Raw genomic sequence first — 22,977 nt, 5'->3', positions numbered from 1 at the left:
CCAAATTAGTTAGGACGTGCCTCCAAATTTGATTGGTCTATTCGAAGACGCTTCTGACGAGCTGTTAAAGGAAACGCCAATCCCTCACGCCATTGGCTATGCGCGCCCTATCCCTGCCCATTGGTTTGGTCTGTGCTATCCGGAATCCTTGGGACGTCCATTGACGATAATATTTAAAATGGTTACTGTAGGTAAACGTTATGGTTAGGTAAAAGGGTAGGGACGTCCCGAGGATCCCAGATAGCAATGATTGGTGCTGCTGCGTCATCAGAAGCAGTCTCACGCATGCGTCTCTGTGAGCTTAAGCGGTCGAAGTGTCAGCAGCTAGCTACAGGCAGTGGCAAAAGAAAACCAGCTACAGTCCAGTGCTAGCCCCGACCACAGCAAGGACACAGGGCACATGAACAGTAGAATGGCTGCGTCTTCGAGCAGGGTAATGCTGGGGCCACTCGTTGCTGCCATCGACCAGGGAACGAGCTCGACGCGGTTTCTGGTGAGTTACAACCCCCCGCAGTCGCATTGAATGGTTCTTCTCGCCTAACGGGGAATGTCCTTTAAATAACCTAGTTAGACACCCGGTTGATTCCGTTATAACTCTCCGATATACTTTTTTAATGTAGCCTATATAGTCGTACACATTCTAGTCCTATCGACGGAATGTTTGTGCTTTCTGCAGATTTGTTGTTTAGTAATCGTTCATTCATGCACAAACACGCAGTCCTGTAGTGGGACTAACTAAGGGACAGTTAACTCAATTTTCCTAGCTAATTGACTAAATTACTGTCTTCCTCTTGGATGTAATTTCGGCTTGTAAATTCTGGAAGGGTGGTGTCCAATCTCGGTTGTTGCAGCCATTAGGCCTAAATCTCCAAATGGCTGGTGTGGTTGCAGGCTTTTTCTCCAGCAGAAATACTTGATTTAACACTAAGCACATGAACCTGATGGCTGGAGTGAAAGTCTGAACACACACACACACACCAGCCCTTTGTTGATAGGACTATCCTGTTCTAATGTGTAGCCGCTATAGAAATGCTGAGTCTGTAATTCATTCATTGTGCAGACCAGCACATCCTCCAGTGCCTGAGGTTTGTGTAACAGTAGGCTTGAAGGGACTCTCTCCCTCACTCTGTCCCAGTCCTCCCCCTGCTGCTATCCCCCTATGGCATCTTCTTACCCCACATTGAAACCAGCTGTTGTGTCCTACGGAAGCCTGTTTGGACCAGAATGGACAGGTTGACAGGTCACCCCTAAAATCTCAAAATGTTTCACTAGCCCTCGGAAGGCAGGAAAGGAGGGGTGGGTGTGTGTGACAGCTAATGACTAACAAGGACACTTTTTGATTTGTTAAAGAGCTATCCGTGTCATTGTTGTCACATTTCCTGGAGAGGTGTCTGCTGTTGAGGATACTACTGTGATGGGGCATGGAGCTGTCTGTCTCGTCTCCTTTAACGCTGTCCCCTCTTCTCTCCCACAACTGATACATCATAACTCTGTGTGCTGTCTCTCCTGTTGTCGTCCGTCTCTCCTGTTTTCATCTGTTGTTTCAGTTCCACTCTGCGGTTTAGGTAGCAGAGATACTTTGGTCCAGGTGTTCACTCCTGTTCTCTTCTCATCCCCAGGTGTTCAATGCTAAAACAGCCGAGCTCCTCAGTCACCACCAGGTTGAGATCAACCAGAGTTTCCCCAAGGAAGGGTCGGTACATGCAGTCGTGTTGCCCCTACAAATCCCCTATTAGTTCCATTCAAACTGGATGACCTGTAACCTCTGAGGTCTATTAACCTCTGACCTTTAACCCTCTGTTTAGGTGGGTGGAGGAGGATCCCAAAGAGATCCTGCAGTCTGTGTACGAGTGTATGGAGAGAACCTGTGAGAAACTCACCCAGCTCAACATTGACATCTCCAACATCAAAGGTAAAACACACACACCACATACTGAACACACCCACGCAAACGCTTCCTCATACTACAGACTTTCACTCACGAAACGTGAACCTTTCTAGCCATTGGAGTGACCAATCAGAGAGAGACCACGTTGGTTTGGGACAAAGAGACAGGCGAGCCCCTCTACAATGCTATCGGTGAGATATGAATATGTGTTCACATCTCTTTCCTCATGACCTAAAGCCATCATCTAAGACCTGGAAGGATTTTAAAGACCCAGGTTGTGTTGGTTGTGTGCAGTGTGGCTGGACCTGCGGACCCAGTCGACCGTGGAGCGTCTGATCAACAAGACACCTGGGAGAAACAAGAACCATTTGAAGGTGAGACGCCGGGGAACACAGACTGCAGATAGTCATGTTTATATCAAGCCTAGCTTAAGTGTGTCCAAGAAACAATCCAACTATTCCAACTATCTGAAGTAAAACAAAAGAAGAAGCTTAGTTCTACCTCTCTGAGGTATGTGTTATAATTGTCCCCCCTCTCTGAGGTATGTGTTATAATTGTCCCCCCTCTCTGAGGTATGTGTTATAATTGTCCCCCCTCTCTCTGCTCAGCACAAGACTGGTCTCCCAATCAGTACGTACTTCAGTGCTGTGAAGCTTCGCTGGCTGATGGATAATGTGGACGAGGTCGCTGAGGCAGTCCTGACACACAGAGCCATGTTCGGCACCATCGACTCCTGGCTCATCTGGGTAGGAGGGACACACCTCTTTAGATGGGGTTTATGATGTCTGTGTGTGAGTGGTAAGGATAGGAAAGGCCACCATGGCCATCTGTCTATTCCAGGACAAGTTGTCCTCTGTTGTGTTTCTGACTAGATCCTACATGTGTCCAGTAATGTCTGTGCCCCCCACAGTGCCTGACAGGTGTCTGTGTTTGCCCCCCCCACAGTGCCTGACAGGTGTCTGTGTTTGCCCCCCCACAGTGCCTGACAGGTGTTTGTTTGCCCCCCCCCCCCCCCCCCCCCCCCCCCAGTGTCTGACAGGTGTCTGTGTTTGCCCCCATACAGTGTCTGACGGGTGTCTGTGTTTTCCCCCCACACAGTGTCTGACGGGTGTCTGTGTTTTCCCCCCACACAGTGTCTGACAGGTGTCTGTGTTTGCCCCCCACACAGTGTCTGACAGGTGTCTGTGTTTGCCCCCCACACAGTGTCTGACAGGTGTCTGTGTTTGCCCCCCACACAGTGTCTGACAGGGGGGAAGAGTGGGGGAGTCCACTGCACAGACGTGACCAACGCCAGCAGGACCATGCTGTTTAACATCCACACCCTGGACTGGGACCCAGAGCTCTGCAAGTAGGTGAACGTCCAATACATAGTGTACTCCCTCATACATGTCCATTCAGTGAGACAAACCATATCTTCTGTGTATTTACACCTGTTCCTGTTTTTGACACGTTCTTTCAGGTATTTTGATATTCCAATGGAGATTCTCCCAAAAGTGAGGAGTTCCTCAGAAATCTACGGCTTAATGGTAAGTCCCGTTGTCTTTGTGTGAGTGTCTGTGGGTTGGGAGAAGGTGAATTATGAAGTGTTGCTCTGTCTATTCAACATGCTTATGATTATTATGTAACTGAACCTGTGCTTAGCTGTACTTCTATCCAATCATAAGCATTTATGAATCACGTTCGTAGGGCATTTAGTCTGTTTTTCATAGTCTGTATTTGCTTGAGGTGTTGTCACAAGCATTCTTTTGTGTGTGTCCCTGTTGTCTATAGAAAATATGTTCTAGCCTGGTGAGTATTGGGGTCTTCATCGATGTCCTCATCACTGTTATTGCTATGTCAGAACGTGATCCCCAGTCATCTTGCTTCTGTGTCAAAGTGATTGAACCATCCAAAGGTGCATTTCCAAGCCATTGAGAAGACAATGGTTTGGTGTGTTGAGCAAGACTTTTGAAGGCTTTGAGACAAATATATTTATTTTTAGGGAGTTACGCCTCATCCTAAATGTACTTATATTGACCCCCCCTTTATTGTATAGGATATAAAGCATTTTAAAAGTTTGGGCGAAATAGATTTTCATGGTACACACATAGTATATATATATTACACACACAAGAGTATGTGGACACCCCTTCAAATTGGTGGAATCGGCTATTTCAGCCACACCAGTTGCTGACAGGTGTATAAAATCGAGCACACAGCCATGCAATCTCCATAGACAAACATTGGCAGTAGAAGGGCCTTACTGAAGAGCTCAGTGACCTTCAACATGGCACTGTCAGGATGCCACCTTTCCAACAAGTCAGTTCGTCAAATGTCTGCCCTGCTAGAGCTGCCCTGGTCAACTGTAAGTGCTGTTATTGTGAAGAGGAACTGTCTAAGAGCAATAATAGCTCAGCTGCGAAATGGTAGGCCACACAAGCTCACAGAACGGGACCATTAAGTGCTGTAGCGCGTAAAAATCGTCTGTCCTCGGTTGCAACACTCACTACTGAGATCCAAACTGCCTCTGGAAGCAACGTCAGCACAATAACTGTTTGTTGGGAGCTTCATGAAATGGGTTTCCATGACCGAGCAGCCACAAACAAGCTTAAGATCACCATGCGCAATGCCAAGCGTCTGCTGGAGTAAAGCTCGCCACCATTGGATTCTGGAGCAGTGGAAACGTGTGAATCACGCTTTACCATCTGGCAGTCCGACGGATGAATCTGGGTTTGCTGGATGCCAGGAGAACGCTACCTACCCCAATGCATTGTGCCAACTGTAAAGTTTGGTGGATGAGGAATAATGTTGTGGGGCTGTTTTTCATGGGTTGCGCTATGCCCCCTAGTTCCAGTGAAGGGACATATTAACGCTACAGCATACAATGATTATTCTAGACGATTCTGTGCTTCCAACTTTGTGGCAAACGTTTGGGGATGGCCCTTTCCTGTTTCAGCATGACAATGCCCCTGTGCACAAAGTGAGGTCCATACAGAAATAGTTTGTCGAGATCTGTGTTGGAGAACATGACTGGTTTGCACAGAGCCCTGACTTTAACCCCATCAAACACCTTTGGGATGAATTGGAACGCCGACTGCGTGCTAGGCCTAATCGCCCAACATCAGTGTCCGACCTCTCTGAGGTCCCCGAAGCCTTCCCAGAAGAGTGGAGGCTGTTATAGCAGCAAAGGGGGGGACCAACTCCATATCAATAACCATGGTTTTGGAATGAGATGTTGGATGAGCAGGTGTCCACATACTTTTGTAGTGTATTTGTAAAACACATCTTGAGTAGTCAGGTCCGACTGAAACTGACGTTCACCAAACCGTCCTGGATCAGATTGGAAATGTACTGGATGGGTGTGTGCTTCCTGCTCCTGTCGTGGCATGCCGCTCTGCTACTGTGGATGATGCCGCCCTACACCTCACTGTAATGCCCCACACCTTGCCCAGGTGTTCAGTGGGCTGCTGTCTACTTCCTGTCTGGCTGCTCCTCATACTGTTGACGTGTTTCTACAAGCTGTTCCGTAAATCTCTGCACTCTTCCACTTAGTTCCATTTCGGTCGGCTCAGTTCCATTTCGATCCCTAGCCCCTTTTGGTGATTGAGGGTTATAGTGAGTTCAATGGGAGTGAAGATATTTGACTTGTGTTTCTTAAACCATTTGTCTCCAAGACAACCACATTCGTCTGTCTCCTTCATGCTCTTTGATTGGCTGTATGGAGAACTTCTGTTGGCTATAGCACCATACTGTATAGTAAAACACTTGTACAGTCTGTCTGTACACAAGCAACACTTCTACGGCAGCCTGAAACATCAAACTGGCATGGCGTTTTATACAGGGGAGAGTCTTGCTTTGCTGGGTCTTGTGGTAACAGAGTTGGCCAGAATTTTAAGCTGTGAAGCGGTTTCATTTTTCTAACGTTTTGTTTCTTTGACAGAAATCGGGCTCTCTTAGTGGCATACCCATCTCAGGGGTAGGTTTTGAAACATCCTGTCTTACTCTATTCAAGGTCTCTTATTACATTTCCTGATGTTATGAGGAGTGATTGGCACCTGTTCCCACCAATCTGAAGGATCTTTGTTTACAGTGTCTTGGGGACCAATCGGCTGCTCTTGTTGGACAGATGTGCTTTCAGGAAGGGCAGGCCAAAAACACGTAAGACCTCTCCATAGGTTTTTCATAGCTGGTGATATAACCATATATTTGGGATGTACTGTAAGATAGTTTTGAGATATTTTGCTGTGATAAACGTCAGTGACCAGGTATGACTATCTTTCAGATATGGAACTGGCTGCTTTCTACTCAGAAACACTGGAGCCAAGGTGATTTTCTTCCAAATGATCTTTATAAAAATAAGATGTGGAACATTCATCTGTGACATCACTCAGCCTAGACAGGCATTTGCCTATCTCTGGAAAGTTCTGTTTTAACATATCTGTTTAACTGTTATCATGTTATCTTTTGCAGCCTGTCATGTCGGAGCATGGCCTACTAACCACGGTGGCGTACAAACTAGGTCGGGACAAACCTGCCTGCTACGCACTAGAGGTAGGCATGGATCATAGATTAAACTTGTACAGCACTTATGCAGTCATCGCTGACCTGATTGGTCTGTTGTTGTCAGTTCTATTTTCTGATTGGTCCTTAATTCCCCTACTGGTCTATGATTGGTCGTTGCCAGGGCTCAGTGGCCATAGCGGGGGCTGTGGTCCGCTGGCTGAAGGACAACCTGGGAATCATTCAGACTTCCACAGAGCTGGGTAAGGGGAAGTCCTGTCCTTTACAACACTAGTAGAGGGGTGTGTTCCAGAACACCTCATGACATAACTCCCTCTCGTCTCCATACCTCTCGTCTCCTTTCCTCCTCGTTTCCTTCATCCTCAGAGAAACTGGCGGCTTCAGTGGGCACGTCGTACGGTTGTTACTTTGTCCCGGCGTTCTCTGGTCTGTACGCCCCCTACTGGGAGCCCAGTGCACGAGGGTGAGTACTAGAACAACTTGGATTCAGCATAGTCTTTAAATGAGCTCATTCTCTTTCCCTTACATTTGGTCAAGAAGGAACGTTAAATCAACAAGTGTAAAATAACTTATCTCGCTCTCATACACAGGATAATCTGTGGTCTGACTCAGTTCACTAACAAGAGTCACCTGGCCTTCGCTGCATTGGAAGCTGTCTGTTTTCAGACTCGAGAGATCCTGGATGCGATGAACCAGGACAGTGGCATCCCTCTGACCCAGCTCCAGGTGGACGGGGGCATGACCTCCAACAGACTACTGATGCAGCTGCAAGCTGATATACTCTGCATCCCCGTTGGTAAGAGACTCTCTCTCTCTGTTTCTTTCTCTATAAGTCTGTCTGTCTCTCTCTCGTTCACACAAACTATGTTAATATCAACAATGATGAGGAAGAATGTGTTGTCTGTAGTGAAGCCCTCCATGCCTGAGACCACTGCCCTGGGGGCGGCCATGGCTGCGGGGGCAGCAGAGGGGGTCAGTGTCTGGAGCCTGCGTCCTGAGGACCTCAGTGAGGTCACCTCTGAGAAGTTTGAGCCACAAATCAACCCTGAAGGTAAGGGACATGTAAAGCACTGTTACCTTATTTCAATACTAGCAGTTCCTATTTGTTTGAACACAGACATACAGTAACAGTCAAGTTTAGACACCTACTCATTTTAAGCGTTTTTATTTATTTTTTACTATTTTCTAAATTTTTAAATAATAGTGAAGACATCAAAACTATGAAATAACACATGGAATCATGTAGTTACCAAAAAAGTGTTAAATAAATCAAAATATATTTTAGATTCTTCAAAGTAGCCACCCTTTGCTTTGATGACAGCTTTGCACACTTGGCATTCTCTCAACCAGCTTCACCTGGAATGCTTTTCCAACTTGAAGGAGTTACCACATGATGAGCACTTGTTGGCTATTTTTCCTTCACTCTGCGGTCCAACTCATCCCAAACCATCTCAATTGGATTGAGGTCGGGTGATTGTGGAGGCCAAGTCATCTGATGCAGTTCTCCATCACTCTCCTACTTGGTAAAATAGCCCTTACACAGCCAAGAGGTGTGTTGGGTCATTGTCCTGTTGAAAAACAAATGAAAGTCCCACTAAGCGCAAACCAGATGGGATGGCGTATTGCTGCAGAATGCTGTGGTAGCCATGCTGGTTAAGTGTGCCTTGAATTCTAAATAAATCAGTGTCACCAGCAAAGCACCCCCACACCTCCTCCATGCTTCACGGTGGGAACCACCACATGTGGAGATCGTCCGTTCACCTACTTTGCATCTCACAAAGACACGACAGTTGGAACCACTGATCTCACATTTGGACTCATCAGACCAAAGGACAGATTTCCACCGGTCTAATATCCATTGCTCGTGTTTCTTGGCCCAAGCAAGTCTCTTCTTATTGGTGTCCTTTTAGTAGGGGTTTCTTTGCAGCAATTTGACCATGAAGGCTTGATTCACGCAGTCTCCTCTGAACAGTTGACGTTGAGATGTGTCTGTTACTTGAACTCTGTGAAGCATTTATTTGGGCTTCAATTTCTGTGGTTGGTAACTCTAATGAACTTATCCTCTGCAGCAGAGGTAACTCATGGTCTTCCTTTCCTATGGCGGTCCTCATTAGAGCCAGTTTCATCATAGCACTTGATGGTTTTTGTGACTGCACTTGAGGAAACTTTCAAAGTTCTTGAAGTGTTCCGGATTGACTGACCTTCATGCCATAAAGTAAACATTTAAAAAAATAAAAATAATATTGAACCTTTTTAACTAGGCAAGTCAGTTAAGAACAAATTCTTATTTACAATGACAGCATAGCCCGGACGATGCTGGGCCAATTGTGTGCCGCCCTATGGTAGTCCCAATCACAGCCAGTGACGCCTCTAGCACTGAGATGCAGTGACTTAGACCCCTGTGCCACTCGGGAGCCCTGTGATGGACTGTTGTTTCTCATATTTGAGCCATAATATGGATTTGATCTTTTACCAAATAGGGCTATCTTCTGTATACCACCCCTACCTTGTCACAACGCAACTGATTGGCTCAAACGCATTAAGAAGGAAAGAAATTCCACAAATGTACTTTTAACAAGGCACACCTGTTAATGCATTCCAGGTGACTACCTCATGAAGCTGGTTGAGAGAATGCCAAGAGTGCAAAGCTGTCAAGGCAAAGGGTGGCTAGTTTGAAGAATCTCAAAATATATTTTGATCTAACACTTTTTTTGGTTACTACATGATTCCATATGTGTTATTTCATAGGTTTGATGTCCTCACTATTATTCTACAATTTAGAAAATAATACAATTCTAAACCCCTGGAATGAGTAGTTGTGTCCAAGGTGTTGACTGGTACTGTAGGTTAAAAGTATTGGTCTCTATCAATTCTGGAGGTAAGGCACACCACTGTTACCTTATTTCATTCCTAGCAGTTCCTTTTTGTTTGTACACAGACATGGGTCAAGTATTTGTCTGTCTCTCTGTCTCTCTATGAACCCTGGAGGTCAGGGAGCCTATGGTAAGGACAATATACATGAACACAGCAAACAACTGCAGAATGTTTGCTGTTGTGCCCATGTGAATAAATGGGATTATGTATTTATTTATGTCTTTCTCTCTCCCCCTCTCTCGTTCTCTCCTCTCTCTCCTCTGTAGAGAGTGAGTTTCGATATGCTCGCTGGAAGAAGGCCGTACAGAGAGCCATGAACTGGGAAACCACTGAACCCATCTCTAATGGAAATGGTAGGGACTGTTCTCCACTTCAATACTGACCGGTTTAATGTAGGCTGGTCCATAATAGCAATGTGTATAACAACAAGGGACAGTAAGACTGAACAGTGGCGCCCCTAATGAATACAGTGATAGACTGGGTGGCTGTTCCAATTCCTAAAAACACAGTAAACTTCTAAACTGGAGAAAAAGTCCCAGACATTGTAATCTAGAGAGTGGCAATATTGTTGTTGAGCTGTAGCCTGGTCCCAGGCCTGTTTGTGCTGTTTTGCCAACTCTTATGGTCATCGTCACGCCAATGACCGTAGGAGTTGGCAAGACAGTATAAATAAAGGGATCTTGGAACAGGCTAGTTAAGCTGTACCCAGAGGTGGTAATTCTGTGTCCCGCTGTCTCTCTCTCTCCTCTGTCTTGCTTGAATTGGACCTGGGTTTGGACATCGTCCAGGTGAAACTAGTATCTTCAGTAGTGTCCCACTGGGCTTTTACATTCTGGGTAGCATGTTAATGTTAATTGGAGCAAAATACATCGCAGGTCAGTGTCCGCTTTAGTGTGGATGTGCTAACAGTGCATGAGAGAGGAAGTGTGTGTGTGTGACGTACATGTACTTTGTATGAGCAAGGATGAATGAATCTGACTGAACATTGTGTGTGTACTCTATCATACAGAATAGCTTTTGGTTGATCTGAGGGATGCAGTGGTGTGTGGTTAATCTGTATGCTTTGCTCTAACAGTTAGACTGACTAGCTAGCTCTGCCAACCTGCTGCTACTGCAAGAATCACATGCTTTACCTGATTGTTTCTCCTGCAGTAACACCATAGCACCTGCTAGCTCTTCCTTCCACAACTTAGCGATAGTACCAGATTGCATTCTTGCACCAACTGCATGACATTACCCTGTCGTTTCAATCCCTAGCATGTATAGCAAAACATCCCCTCTTATGTGGCCTGGTGGTATTCAACTTTTCTCTCTGTTTTGTTTTTACCCAGGCCACAAGTAGACTGTGGCCCATGATGCATTGCAGCGGATCAGAAGGGGCGGGTCCAGGAAAGGACACATCCTGCTTTCTTCAGTTTTACCGGACCACTCCCTCCCCGTACCTTTGGTTGAATGGCCAAAACACACATTCCATGTCAACGCTCCAATCCAACCGTTACCTGGAAACCCAACTGTTGGCCTGGAGCCTAGTGGCTGATGGGACCTGTAGTGTGGAATGGACCCAGTATGAATAAATCTGGTGTTTAGGAATGATGTTGCTCTAGATCCTAATGGACACTGCTCTTCTTGTGTGAATGGGCGGTGTAGTGACTGTGGGGTGGTGAATATAGGTTGTGTATGCAATATCTATCCATGTCATTTTTGGTTCCTTATTTTTGTCAACGATCAGTTTGTTGAAGGATATTCACTAATGTAGTGCTATTCACGGAACACAATTCTTATCTAATCCAAAAACACAATCTGTCAATTGTGACATTGCCGTGCTGTCACGGTCACACATCCCTCTCTTCACTGTCGTGCTTGAATGAGTTCTCCCAAAGTTATGTTGGAAAGGTAGCCTGATGTTGGTAAGGGCCTCACAATGAACTGCAATGTGGGTTTCTGGAGCACTTTTTAGATTTTGTTCTGGGTTTGTCTAGTATGTAAATGGTCTGAGAGAGAAACCCTTTTCTAACCCTGTTGAACCCACTGCCTGCTGAGACCATTTGGGTTGGAGAGCAGAACTTGAATGTCATGGCCCCAAGAAATGGTAATGCAGGGTTATTGTAAAGGACTAGTGTTTGTGTAAATAAAGTTTAGGTTACTTTTATAAGTTGCCATGTATATAGACTGTTTAACGATGTAGTTGCCCCTATGCACTGATCTGGGGGTGGTTAGTGTGCCCCCCTATGGAGGACTGGGGTAAGGTAAGCTGATCCTAGATCTGTGCTCTGGGGAAACTTAACTTCTAAGTGAGGGTTTGTCCCATATGGTACACTGTTCTCTATGTTGAGTATAACCTTTGACCTGGACCCATTTGGGACGCAGCCTGAGTAAGGGACCCATTGTTTATCTATGATTTAATGTACCAAAAAGAAGTGACTCTATGGCAACTGAATACTGCTGTAAATTTGGCCAATGGATGTCTTTGAATGCATTGTCCAGAGTAAGCAAAATTGATATAAAAGGTTTCAGTTTGGAAGACACCAGACATTAAAGGCAGAATTCAATCCATATCTTGGAAGATATGCTGGATTGAAATTAAGGCAATGTTCAGAGACTGCATTCACGGTATACGTTGACTCAATCGCTAATTACCTTTACATTTTGACACGGACCTTCCGCGATACGGATTGAATCCAGGAAGGCAGCACAGTTCTTGTGTCTGACTACTGATTCGAATCTTCCTTTAAATATACTTGCAAGTAATTTAAATTCTTACCCATTTAATATGAAGTAAAATGGAGACCAGTATTGTTCTGAAAGGAACTTTCAAGCCACTCGAGGGTTAATTGATTTCTTTGATTACTATTGTCATCAGGTATGATTTGCATCTAGCTGACCCCTGTACTGTGGATATGTATATTTTTCATGTGGTGTATATTGAGATGAACAACCAGTTGTCCAAATGTCAGCCTGTACAGACCTGCATATCAGGGTTAGGAAAATGACATTCATTTTGAAAAATACTGCTGATTTTGAAATAAAATTGTTTATTTTATTATCACTAACAACTCAGAATTACTATAAGCTATCCAAAATAATATCACGGTATACATTTCCCCCATCACAGGAGCTGGTGTTCCAGGTAACTTAACACAACTATTCATCAGTCATTTTTCAAGCAGTTTACTACAACAACAAAAAACACGTTTGCAATGACTTTGTTGTAAATAAACAGATTTTCACTAGCACAGGTTAACCCTTTGTGGTCTGCCACAGTCCTTCTCCTTTGGCCTGTTGGTGGCCATCTTGATTTCCCAGAAGGCACTGGGAGAGGCCCTGTGTGATGAGGTCAGTGTCTCTGTGGGCTACATTCCAATGTTCATCCTAGCATACTACAGTACTTAAAATGCTTGCCCAATACATTGCTTCATTGGAATGTAGCAGTGGTATGCTAGTGTGGCTATTGGAACAGAACCTTGTTGAAGCTGCGTCACTGTACTTTATCAGTGGTTGGATGTAGAACTGCAGTGGGTCTGCTTCATACCTCTCAATGGTTTTCCTGGCCCTGTATTCAGGTCAGAGTGGATGAAGGGAAGAACACCACTCAAGAGGTTGTGGCTACATGAGCATGTCTGTCTCCTCCAGAGAGGCCTCGCTCATCACCTCAGAGTCCTCGCTCTCGTCCTTGTCACAGAGAGCGTCCCCCGCTGTCCTCTTCACACCCTTCTGCTTCGACAGGGCGACTGCGTAGCGGATGGTGTACATGTTCCAGTCACAACTGCACAGGACACAGAGACAAATGAACACGACCACATTCCACACTGTTACAGGACACACACACAGATCTGTAACAGTCTGAACTGAGACGGAGAGAAAACATAACTTTGAGTTAAAAAAAGAGAGATGTGTAGTATATTTGAACTTACAGTTTCGAGAGATCCTCAAAGTGCTTTTGAATACTCTTCTGCAGTGACTGAATGGTGGGAAGAATGGCACCAGACCTGATCAACACAAAACAGTGTTTAGCAGTCTGCCCTCTGCTGTGGCTTCACAATCCGTTATCTAAATGACTACAAGATGCCATTTCTCCTCAGTAAATGTTGAACTCTTTTTGATATGGAAGATAAGCCTGTTATTTCTATGGTGTGTTTGTGGCCAGCAGTACCCACCTGGTTTTGAGTTTCTGTCCATGCTGCGTGAGGAGAGACTGGGACCAGCTCAGGTAGAACTGCAGGTGACCACATCGCTCCAGGGCTGATGCTATGAAACCTAACAGTTTCTCTACATAGACATCAGGCAGGGAGCCGCACACCACGGCGACTAAAACACACAGAGAGGACATGCTGATGGCGTGTGACTACACCCATGATAATCTAACAAAAAACTAACTCTTACATCCTCCAAGACCCAACCTCTCATTTTTACAAACAAGTACAGATCGCAGCACTTCTGACCAGAAATTAAAGTCACATGACACCTTCACAGAAACAGAAATGCCCATGAGCACTCACTCTGGTGGTGTGGCACTGCCTCCAGGACTTCTTGTGTGAGAGCGGTCTCGTTGAGGCGGAACGCCAGCACGATGGCTGCCGCCCACTCGGCCTGGCGCAGCTGTCGACGGACACTGACGGGGGTCACGTCCAGGTCAAGGTCGTAGGGGTCAAACACCAGCGCCCCGTCCAGAGAGTAGGTCAGCAGGCCCTCCGTGGAGGTAGCAGCCCAGCTACGACCTGAGAGAGGTGGAGGGGAAAGGGAAAGAGAGAGAAGAGAGAAAAGAGAGAGGTGGAGGGGAAAGAGAGAAGAGAGAGGTGGAGGGGAAAGAGAGAAGAGAGAGGTGGAGGGGAAAGAGAGAAGAGAGAGGTGGAGGGGAAAGAGAGAAGAGAGAGGTGGAGGGGAAAGAGAGAAGAGAGAGGTGGAGGGGAAAGAGAGAAGAGAGAGGTGGAGGGGAAAGAGAGAAGAGAGAGGTGGAGGGGAAAGAGATAAGAGAGAGGTGGAGGGGAAAGAGAGAAGAGAGAGGTGGAAGGGAAAGAGAGAAAAGCGTTACATTGGATATCCGTGGTACAGAACGATGCACCAGGTGGACTCTTCAGCAGAACCAGCTCAGATAAGACACTTGTAATCCTCATACTAACCAGTAGGAGAGAAGCGGAGAGAGCTCACTCTGATTTCAGGCTTGAAATGGCGAGAGCTCATGTCTCCTTTCCTAACCCCTGGCAGACTGAGCTCTACCCCGTCCCCATCACCCACCCCCTCATCCACCAGCGCCAGACTCCCAAACTCTGTCATTTTCCTCCGGTCCAAGAACTCCTGAAGGAGACAGAAAACAGACAAGATCAATCTCACGCAACATCTGACTAGAAGACTGCTAGCCGCCATTCTACTAGCACAGTGTACTGTATATATGCTCTGTAGGTGTGCTGTATACATGCTCTGTGGGTGTACTGTATATATGCTCTGTAGGTGTGCTGTATATATGCTGTATATATGCTCTGTAGGTGTGCTGTATATATGCTCTGTAGGTGTGCTGTATACATGCTCTGTAGGTGTACTGCATATATGCTCTGTAGGTGTGCTGTATATATGCTCTGTAGGTGTGCTGTATATTTGCTCTGAAGGTGTGCTGTATATATGCTCTGTAGGTGTGCTGTATATATGCTCTGTAGGTGTGCTGTATATATGCTCTGTAGGTGTGCTGTATATATTGTCTGTAGGTGTGCTGTATATATGCTCTGTAGGTGTGCTGTATATATGCTCTGTAGGTGTGCTGTATATATGCTCTGAAGGTGTGCTGTATATATGCTCTGAAGGTGTGCTGTATATATGCTCTGTAGGTGTACTGTATATATGCTCTGTAGGTGTGCTGTATATATGCTCTGTAGGTGTACTGTATATATGCTCTGTAGATGTACTGTATAAATGCTCTCAAGGTGTACTGTATAAATGCTCTGAAGGTGTACTGTATATATGCTCTGAAGGTGTACTGTATGTATGCTCTGAAGGTGTACTGTATATATGCTCTGTAGGTGTGCTGTATATATGCTCTGTAGGTGTGCTGTATATATTCTCTGTAGGTGTGCTGTATATATGCTCTGAAGGTGTACTGTATATATGCTCTGAAGGTGTACTGTATATATGCTCTGAAGGTGTGCTGTATATATGCTCTGTAGGTGTACTGTATATATGCTCTGAAGGTGTGCTGTATATATGCTCTGTAGGTGTACTGTATATATGCTCTGAAGGTGTGCTGTATATATGCTCTGTAGGTGTGCTGTATATATGCTGTATATATGCTCTGTAGGTGTACTGTATAAATGCTCTGAAGGTGTACTGTATATATGCTCTGTAGGTGTGCTGTATATATTCTCTGTAGGTGTGCTGTATATATTCTCTGTAGGTGTGCTGTATATATGCTCTGTAGGTGTGCTGTATATATGCTCTGTAGGTGTGCTGTATATATGCTCTGTAGGTGTGCTGTATATATGCTCTGTAGGTGTGCTGTATATATGCTCTGTAGGTGTGCTGTATATATGCTCTGTAGGTGTGCTGTATATATGCTCTGTAGGTGTGCTGTATAAATGCTCTGAAGGTGTGCTGTATAAATGCTCTGAAGGTGTACTGTATATATGCTCTGAAGGTGTACTGTATATATGCTCTGAAGGTGTACTGTATAAATGCTCTGAAGGTGTGCTGTATATATGCTCTGTAGGTGTACATATGCTCTGAAGGTGTGCTGTATATATGCTCTGTAGGTGTACTGTATATATGCTCTGTAGGTGTGCTGTATATATGCTCTGTAGGTGTGCTGTATATATGCTCTGAAGGTGTGCTGTATATATGCTCTGTAGGTGTGCTGTATATATGCTCTGTAGGTGTGCTGTATATATGCTCTGTAGGTGTACTGTATATATGCTCTGTAGGTGTGCTATATATATGCTCTGTAGGTGTACTGTATATATTCTCTGTAGGTGTGCTGTATATATGCTCTGAAGGTGTGCTGTATATATGCTCTGTAGGTGTACTGTATATATGCTCTGTAGGTGTACTGTATATATGCTCTGAAGATGTGCTGTATATATGCTCTGTAGGTGTACTGTATATATGCTCTGTAGGTATACTGTATATATGCTCTGTAGGTGTGCTGTATATATGCTCTGAAGGTGTACTGTATATATGCTCTGAAGGTGTGCTGTATATATGCTCTGTAGGTGTGCTGTATATATGCTGTATATATGCTCTGTAGGTGTACTGTATATATGCTCTGTAGGTGTACTGTATATATGCTCTGAAGGTGTACTGTATATATGCTCTGTAGGTGTGCTGTATATATGCTGTATATATGCTCTGTAGGTGTACTGTATATATGCTCTGTAGGTGTACTGTATAAATGCTCTGAAGGTGTACTGTATATATGCTCTGAAGATGTGCTGTATATATGCTCTGTAGGTGTACTGTATATATGCTCTGTAGGTATACTGTATATATGCTCTGTAGGTGTGCTGTATATATGCTCTGAAGGTGTACTGTATATATGCTCTGAAGGTGTGCTGTATATATGCTCTGAAGGTGTACTGTATATATGCTCTGTAGGTGTGCTGTATATATGCTCTGTAGGTGTACTGTATATATGCTCTGTAGGTGTACTGTATAAATGCTCTGAAGGTGTACTGTATATATGCTCTGAAGGTGTGCTGTATATATGCTCTGTAGGTGTACTGTATATATGCTCTGAAGGTGTGCTGTATATATGCTCTGTAGGTGTGCTGTATATATGCTGTATATATGCTCTGTAGGTGTACTGTATATATGCTCTGAAGGTGTACTGTATAAATGCTCTGAAGGTGTACTGTATATATGCTCTGTAGGTGTGCTGTATATATGCTCTGTAGGTGTACTGTATATATGCTCTGTAGGTATACTGTATATATGCTCTGTAGGTGTACTGTATATATGCTCTGAAGGTGTACTGTATAAATGCTCTGAAGGTGTACTGTATATATGCTCTGTAGGTGTGCTGTATATATGCTCTGTAGGTGTACTGTATATATGCTCTGTAGGTATACTGTATATATGCTCTGTAGGTGTACTGTATAAATGCTCTGAAGGTGTACTGTATATATGCTCTGAAGGTGTACTGTATATATGCTCTGTAGGTGTACTGTATATATGCTCTGAAGGTGTACTGTATATATGCTCTGAAGGTGTGCTGTATATATGCTCTGAAGGTGTGCTGTATATATGCTCTGAAGGTGTACTGTATATATGCTCTGAAGGTGTGCTGTATATATGCTCTGAAGGTGTACTGTATATATGCTCTGAAGGTGTACTGTATATATGCTCTGTAGGTGTACTGTATATATGCTCTGTAGGTGTACTGTATATATGCTCTGAAGGTGTACTGTATATATGCTCTGTAGGTGTACTGTATATATGCTCTGTAGGTGTACTGTATTTATGCTCTGTAGGTGTACTGTATTTATGCTCTGTAGGTGTACTGTATATATGCTCTGTAGGTCAGCCTGTGGTCAGTACTGTACCTCCATGGCGTCCAGGGACAGGTTGCAGGAGATCTCAAACTTCTTCATGAGGATCTGTTCTCTGATGTTGTAGATGCAGACAAACTTGGACTGGCCTCCAGCCAGGATGGACTCCCCGTCTGCAGAGTAGCACAGCGACGTGAAGGACCTGGAATACACAGTACGGGTGGCCACACTTAATGCCCGAAGGGAAACTGTGAGGTAATTGCTAAGACGCTGCTAGGGAAATTAACTGTTGGTCCAATAACCAGAACACTGGCAGAAACACACAGGTTACTCCACTCACTTGCCCTTGGCGGACTGTTTGGAGGTGATCTTCTCGGTCTCCTTGCGTCCCATCTCCAGGTCGTGGCGTCCGCTGACCGAGCCTGTCTGATTGGCTGACTGGGGGTTCCAGAAGGAGATCTCTCCGTCCAGCGTGGCCACGGCCAGCTCCTGACCATCCGGCCGGTACGACACCGCCAGGCCTGCACAACCAATCGGAGACAGAGACATTCATTCAGTGTTTCCCCTACTACCATTACTTCTGCTGAATCCCAGATCGTCTCTACACTCAGCCACACTATGACTAAGTGTCTGTCTGGAAACAACTAACAACTCTGGATTAGGAAAATGACGAAGAAATGCTCATTTAGCAGAAAACTATCCCATTAACATGACTGTCAGTCAGAGAGCTGTAGAAGGGACTGAGGGGAGACTGAGGCGGGGCTTACCGTCAGAGGTGAGACGGAGCGTCTCTTTGGTCTGCCAGCTGTCCATCATGTCCCAGAGGCGGACCGTCTTGTCCCATGATGCACTGGCCAGGATGGACTGCACCGGGCTGAAGCACAGACAGCTCACCGGGCCCTCGTGGCCCCCCAGGACCTCTAGCAGGCGTCCAGTCTGCATGGACCAGATGAAGACCTCGAAGGAGTCCTGGGCACCAGCACTCACCAGGTCCCCGCTCGGGTCCACCGCCAGAGACGAGAACTGGGCCGGCCGCGGAGACGTGAACGTCCGGAAGTTACGGTACCTGTGTAGATACAGTAGTTCCAGACAATCAACTATCAGTATGAACCACTCATTAACCATAGAGCCTGTTTCTCTATGAAACCTTCCTAGTGTATGTGATTGAAAGGGAAAACATGTTTCTGGGAAGATTTATATAATGTTACATTGCTAGTTGTTTTAATTGAAAGGGTGAGTATTGTGCATGTCTGTCTTAAACAGGTTTGTGGTGTGGTGTGTAGGGGTGGGGTGAAGCTGCCTTCACCAGGTGTGTTCTCTTACCTGTGCAGGTCGAAGGCTCGGACCGTTCCATCCAAGGAGGCGCTGACGATGACAAAGCCTCTGGAGGTGAAGGTGACGTTAGTGACAGAGCTGGTGTGTTCTGTGAAGGTGACGAAGCACAAGCCGCTGGTCATGTTCCACACTTTCACCTGAAACACAGAAAACCATCAGCATTCACATGCCTGTTTGAAAACACAGGAAATCCTGCTGTTGTTACCTAACCATAGAATCATTTGGGGGGTGCTTATATTAGTTGTGTAATGAAATTGTGTTTCTTGCAAAACTCAACTCCCCCTAAAGCTCCCGCAGGGAGTGGGGTCATGGCCAGGGTCACCATTTTCATGACCTTGGTATTCCAAAAACGTTGTATCATCTTCATCATTCAACACGTGGTTTGGCACAACAGAACAACTGAGATGCAGCAGTTAACAGGCCACGGAGAAAAATGTATAAGAACTCACTTTCCCATCATCCCCTCCTGTAGCGATGTACTGTCCGTCGGGGGAGTAAGCCAGGGCGGCCATGTTGTTGAAGTGTCCCTGCTGTTTGAACACGTAGGATTCACTCTGCCACTCCCACACCAGCAGCTGGCCCAGACCTGGACAACACACAAGGCAACGTGTCACACGGGTAATTGATGATACTTTGTTCCTGTGTTAAACACTGCAAGTTTGGATGTGCTATTTGGGTATGTTAATTGAGACACCATGAGACCATACCTGAGCAGCCAAAGCCTATCCAGTCGCCAGAGCTGTTCATTGACACTGTGGCGATCCTCTGGTCTGAGATACTGAGAGTACACATGAAAACATACAGGCTCAGCTATTGCTACTAGCCAATAATACTAGTACAACAAAACCTAATTGTCCTAACAACTTATGATGAATGACACCCACGAGTAAGAACTGCAGGCTTGGGGGATGAATGAAACTGGTCATTGAGTGGTTCAACAGTCGAGGAGTTAGTGTGTGTGTGTCCGTGTGTGTGACCCCTGACCTTAGGGAGTGGATGAGGTTGAACTCGGGCAGTTCGTGGAGATGGAAGATCCCCGAGGCGAACCCAGTCACCAGGATGTGCGTGGGCTTGTGGAACGCTGCAGCCGTCAGGTTGTTGAAGTCACCCTCCTTGTTGAAGAAGTGTCTGATGGAGACCAACACAACAGGCAGCGTCCAATCAGAAACCAACCTCACATTGGTAACACTCAGTCGGCCCAAAACAAATGTAAGTATCATCAGTCTTTATTTGTAAATCGCTTGGTAAGACTTGGTTAGACTCATGGCCAGGCAAACCGTCGAGGCAGTATGCTGCTGTACCACAGATACTTCAACATGTTTGTGAGGTGACATACTTGCTCCTCTGTTTGTATCTGACGTTCTTGGTTCCCTCCTTCTCCTTGGGTCTCTCTCCTTTCCCTCTGATCACCTCTCCTCTGGGCTCTTCCTCCTCTCTTTCTCCTCTCTCCTCCTCTCCTCTCTCCACTGGTAGCATGGTCTTTCTCAGAACCAGCCCGTCCAGCTCCGTATCACTCTCCCACACACACAGCGTCCCGTCCTGGCTCACTGTGTACAACTGGAACACACACATATTCAGCAGGTCACTATGGAAACATGTACACACACACACTTAAAGGGATACTTTGGGGTTTTGGCATGCTAGCAGATACCCTTACACTTCAAGTCATTGTGCTACCTCTAACGTCCTTCATACTGGACACAGAGACATAAACATGGTGTTCAGCAGTTTGTCAGACTCTGGGGAAGTACACAAAGGACCTCGTTGACAACATCCGAAGTATCCCTTTAACTCACATACGGTAAATGATGCACAACCACATGCAGGTTCCAATCTGCAAACACACACAGGGCACATAGAGAAAGCCAGAACATGTTGGACACAGAGAAGGGCTGAGGGGGAAACCCGAGAGAGAACACTCACATCTAAACTGTCCTTCTCGAAGAAGCAGCCCACTATGAGGTCCTTGTGTCCCCCCAGAGAGTAGTAGATGAGGTTGGACCAGCGCTCGGCTCCAAACACCCAGGTAGACATGTCTTTGCTGCCCACCACAAAGCACCTGCGTGGGAAACAGAGTTAAGGCAGGGGGTTTCTCTATACTACAATTATATAATGAAGGGTCACAAGACTGTATACTGGGGGATGCTAAACTCCAGTGGTAGGGGTAAGCAGTGTTAGCTGGTTTTCCATTGCCAGGTGACATGAAACATGTTCTAGGTGGGCCAGTGGCTCACTTGGAGTCGTCGGTCCAGTCGATGCAGGTGGTCTCATCGTAGGGTCCGTAGTAGCTCTTGTCCAAGACAAAGGCATTGAACTCCCGGTTCCTCCCGGGAGCGTGGTACATCAACGCTACATTCTCCTTGGTTACCACAAACTTCCTGAGGACCAGGAGAGAGGCACACCAACAGACATTAGGCTACATCAGCTGATGTAATGATGTAGCAATGCAGCGTGTGTCATGATGAGTGAGGGACTGACCTGCCATCAGGAGAGAAGCGGATACTGGCCACAGGTTTGTGGAAGTGGAAGTGATGGAGAACAGCCCTTGTGATCAGGCTGACCAGCAATGCTGCTCCATCTTCATCCACCAGTATAGCCAGGTTCCCATCAGGGGAGAGGCCGACACAGGTAATGTTCTTGGCAGTGGACACTGGCAGTGTCTCTGACTTGTTGCTGTTAGAAAGAGAACGTGATCAGTCAGTCTGTTCTCCAAACGCAATAAGTTACAAATGTATTTTAATCAACAGTCTTGTAAAGGAATCTAGCTATAACATGTAGCTAGTTATCAGATACTAGGAATCTAGCTATAACATGTAGCTAGTTATCAGATACTAGGAATCTAGATATAACATGTAGCTAGTTATCAGATACTAGGAATCTAGCTATAACATGTAGCTAGTTATCAGATACTAGGAATCTAGATATAACATGTAGCTAGTTATCAGATACTAGGAATCTAGCTATAACATGTAGCTAGTTATCAGATACTAGGAATCTAGCTATAACATGTAGCTAGTTATCAGATACTAGGAATCTAGCTATAACATGTAGCTAGTTATCAGATACTAGGAATCTAGCTATAACATGTAACGTCAGCTAGTTATCAGATACTAGGAATCCTGTAATCAGATGCTATCTTACTTTTTTAGATCAAAGACGGAGATGCGGTTTCCCACCGGACTTATCACAGAGTTGCCATCCTTGGAGAAACTCAGATTCCCATGACGATACACAGCTCCCAACAAATTGGAAAACTAGAGGCAGAAATTAGAAAGTTAGCTAGCTAATCTAACTAAAATGCTAGCAAGCAGATACAATCTACTAAGTGGTATCACTTACCCTGTAAGCAAACTTCATGTTGGTAGTTGTTCCCTATATTTGTTATTATTTAAATTATCATAAACATCACAGAAAGAGTACATTCATTTATTTCAAGCATGCCACACATGTGTCGGTATGTTGACAGTAGTCATTTCCGTGTATAAAAAGGGAAACTTACGAGTTGTTAGGGAAATCTACAGAGCCCTCTAACGTTGAGGAGGGTAAATGCACGTGAAAGTGAAAAGTTACAAAATATTTTTTTGAGACCATACAAAACTCCTCAAGGTGACTTTAATAAACTGGTATGTTACACAATTTAAATAGCCTCCTATATTGCCATACATATCCGTGGGAACCCCATAACCCTGAGTCATAAGCAAAGCTTTGTAGCTTTACATTGTGCAGACGGATAAACTTGTAAAGAATGTTAATCCAATTACAAAGTAGGTTAGATGATGTTTACTCTTGACAGATTAACATATTAGGAACAAACACTACACAATCAGCTCCCTGCAGACAAAGTGCACATTATTTACCTAAAGGATTGTCCTAGAACATTGATCATAAGATGTAATTGTGCATCAGAACTGAATG

General features: G+C 45.2%; 2 protein-coding genes across 7 annotated transcripts; one reads left to right on the top strand and one right to left on the bottom strand.

Annotated features, from left to right (window-relative positions):
- Positions 1 to 178: 178 nt before the first annotated feature.
- Positions 179 to 12,308, top strand: LOC129842231 (glycerol kinase-like). 6 transcript variants are annotated; one of them, XM_055910692.1, is made up of 21 exons: positions 185 to 493; positions 1,620 to 1,693; positions 1,806 to 1,912; positions 2,002 to 2,079; positions 2,183 to 2,262; positions 2,497 to 2,634; positions 3,127 to 3,236; positions 3,348 to 3,414; positions 3,659 to 3,676; positions 5,808 to 5,843; positions 5,958 to 6,025; positions 6,150 to 6,192; positions 6,338 to 6,418; positions 6,552 to 6,630; positions 6,755 to 6,851; positions 6,979 to 7,184; positions 7,296 to 7,439; positions 9,377 to 9,391; positions 9,529 to 9,615; positions 10,051 to 10,137; positions 10,594 to 12,308. In XM_055910692.1, the coding sequence occupies exons 1-21, from the start codon at positions 401 to 403 to the stop codon at positions 10,602 to 10,604; spliced, it is 1,719 nt and encodes a 572-aa protein (XP_055766667.1). In that variant the 5' UTR covers positions 185 to 400; the 3' UTR covers positions 10,605 to 12,308. The 6 variants fall into 6 exon arrangements, with proteins under 6 accessions (XP_055766672.1, XP_055766666.1, XP_055766667.1 ...); XM_055910697.1 differs by lacking the exon at positions 10,051 to 10,137 and having other exon boundaries at positions 179 to 493; XM_055910691.1 differs by lacking the exon at positions 10,594 to 12,308 and having other exon boundaries at positions 182 to 493; positions 10,051 to 10,582.
- LOC129842233 (periodic tryptophan protein 2 homolog) lies at positions 12,275 to 22,560 on the bottom strand. Its single transcript, XM_055910700.1, has 18 exons — positions 22,402 to 22,560; positions 22,204 to 22,316; positions 21,541 to 21,735; positions 21,297 to 21,440; positions 20,986 to 21,121; positions 20,399 to 20,619; positions 20,047 to 20,190; positions 19,770 to 19,840; positions 19,512 to 19,648; positions 19,051 to 19,199; positions 18,495 to 18,793; positions 18,068 to 18,248; positions 17,782 to 17,929; positions 14,380 to 14,554; positions 13,759 to 13,977; positions 13,417 to 13,567; positions 13,174 to 13,248; positions 12,275 to 13,025 (listed from the first exon to the last, which is right to left on the bottom strand). The coding sequence occupies exons 1-18, from the start codon at positions 22,417 to 22,419 to the stop codon at positions 12,866 to 12,868; spliced, it is 2,736 nt and encodes a 911-aa protein (XP_055766675.1). The 5' UTR covers positions 22,420 to 22,560; the 3' UTR covers positions 12,275 to 12,865.
- Positions 22,561 to 22,977: the final 417 nt, after the last annotated feature.

Source organism: Salvelinus fontinalis, unplaced genomic scaffold, assembly GCF_029448725.1.
Source record: "Salvelinus fontinalis isolate EN_2023a unplaced genomic scaffold, ASM2944872v1 scaffold_0023, whole genome shotgun sequence".
NCBI classification, from domain to species: Eukaryota; Metazoa; Chordata; class Actinopteri; order Salmoniformes; family Salmonidae; genus Salvelinus; species Salvelinus fontinalis.
Note: the sequence above shows the minus strand (reverse complement) of the source record. Positions and strands in the feature narration are given on the sequence as shown.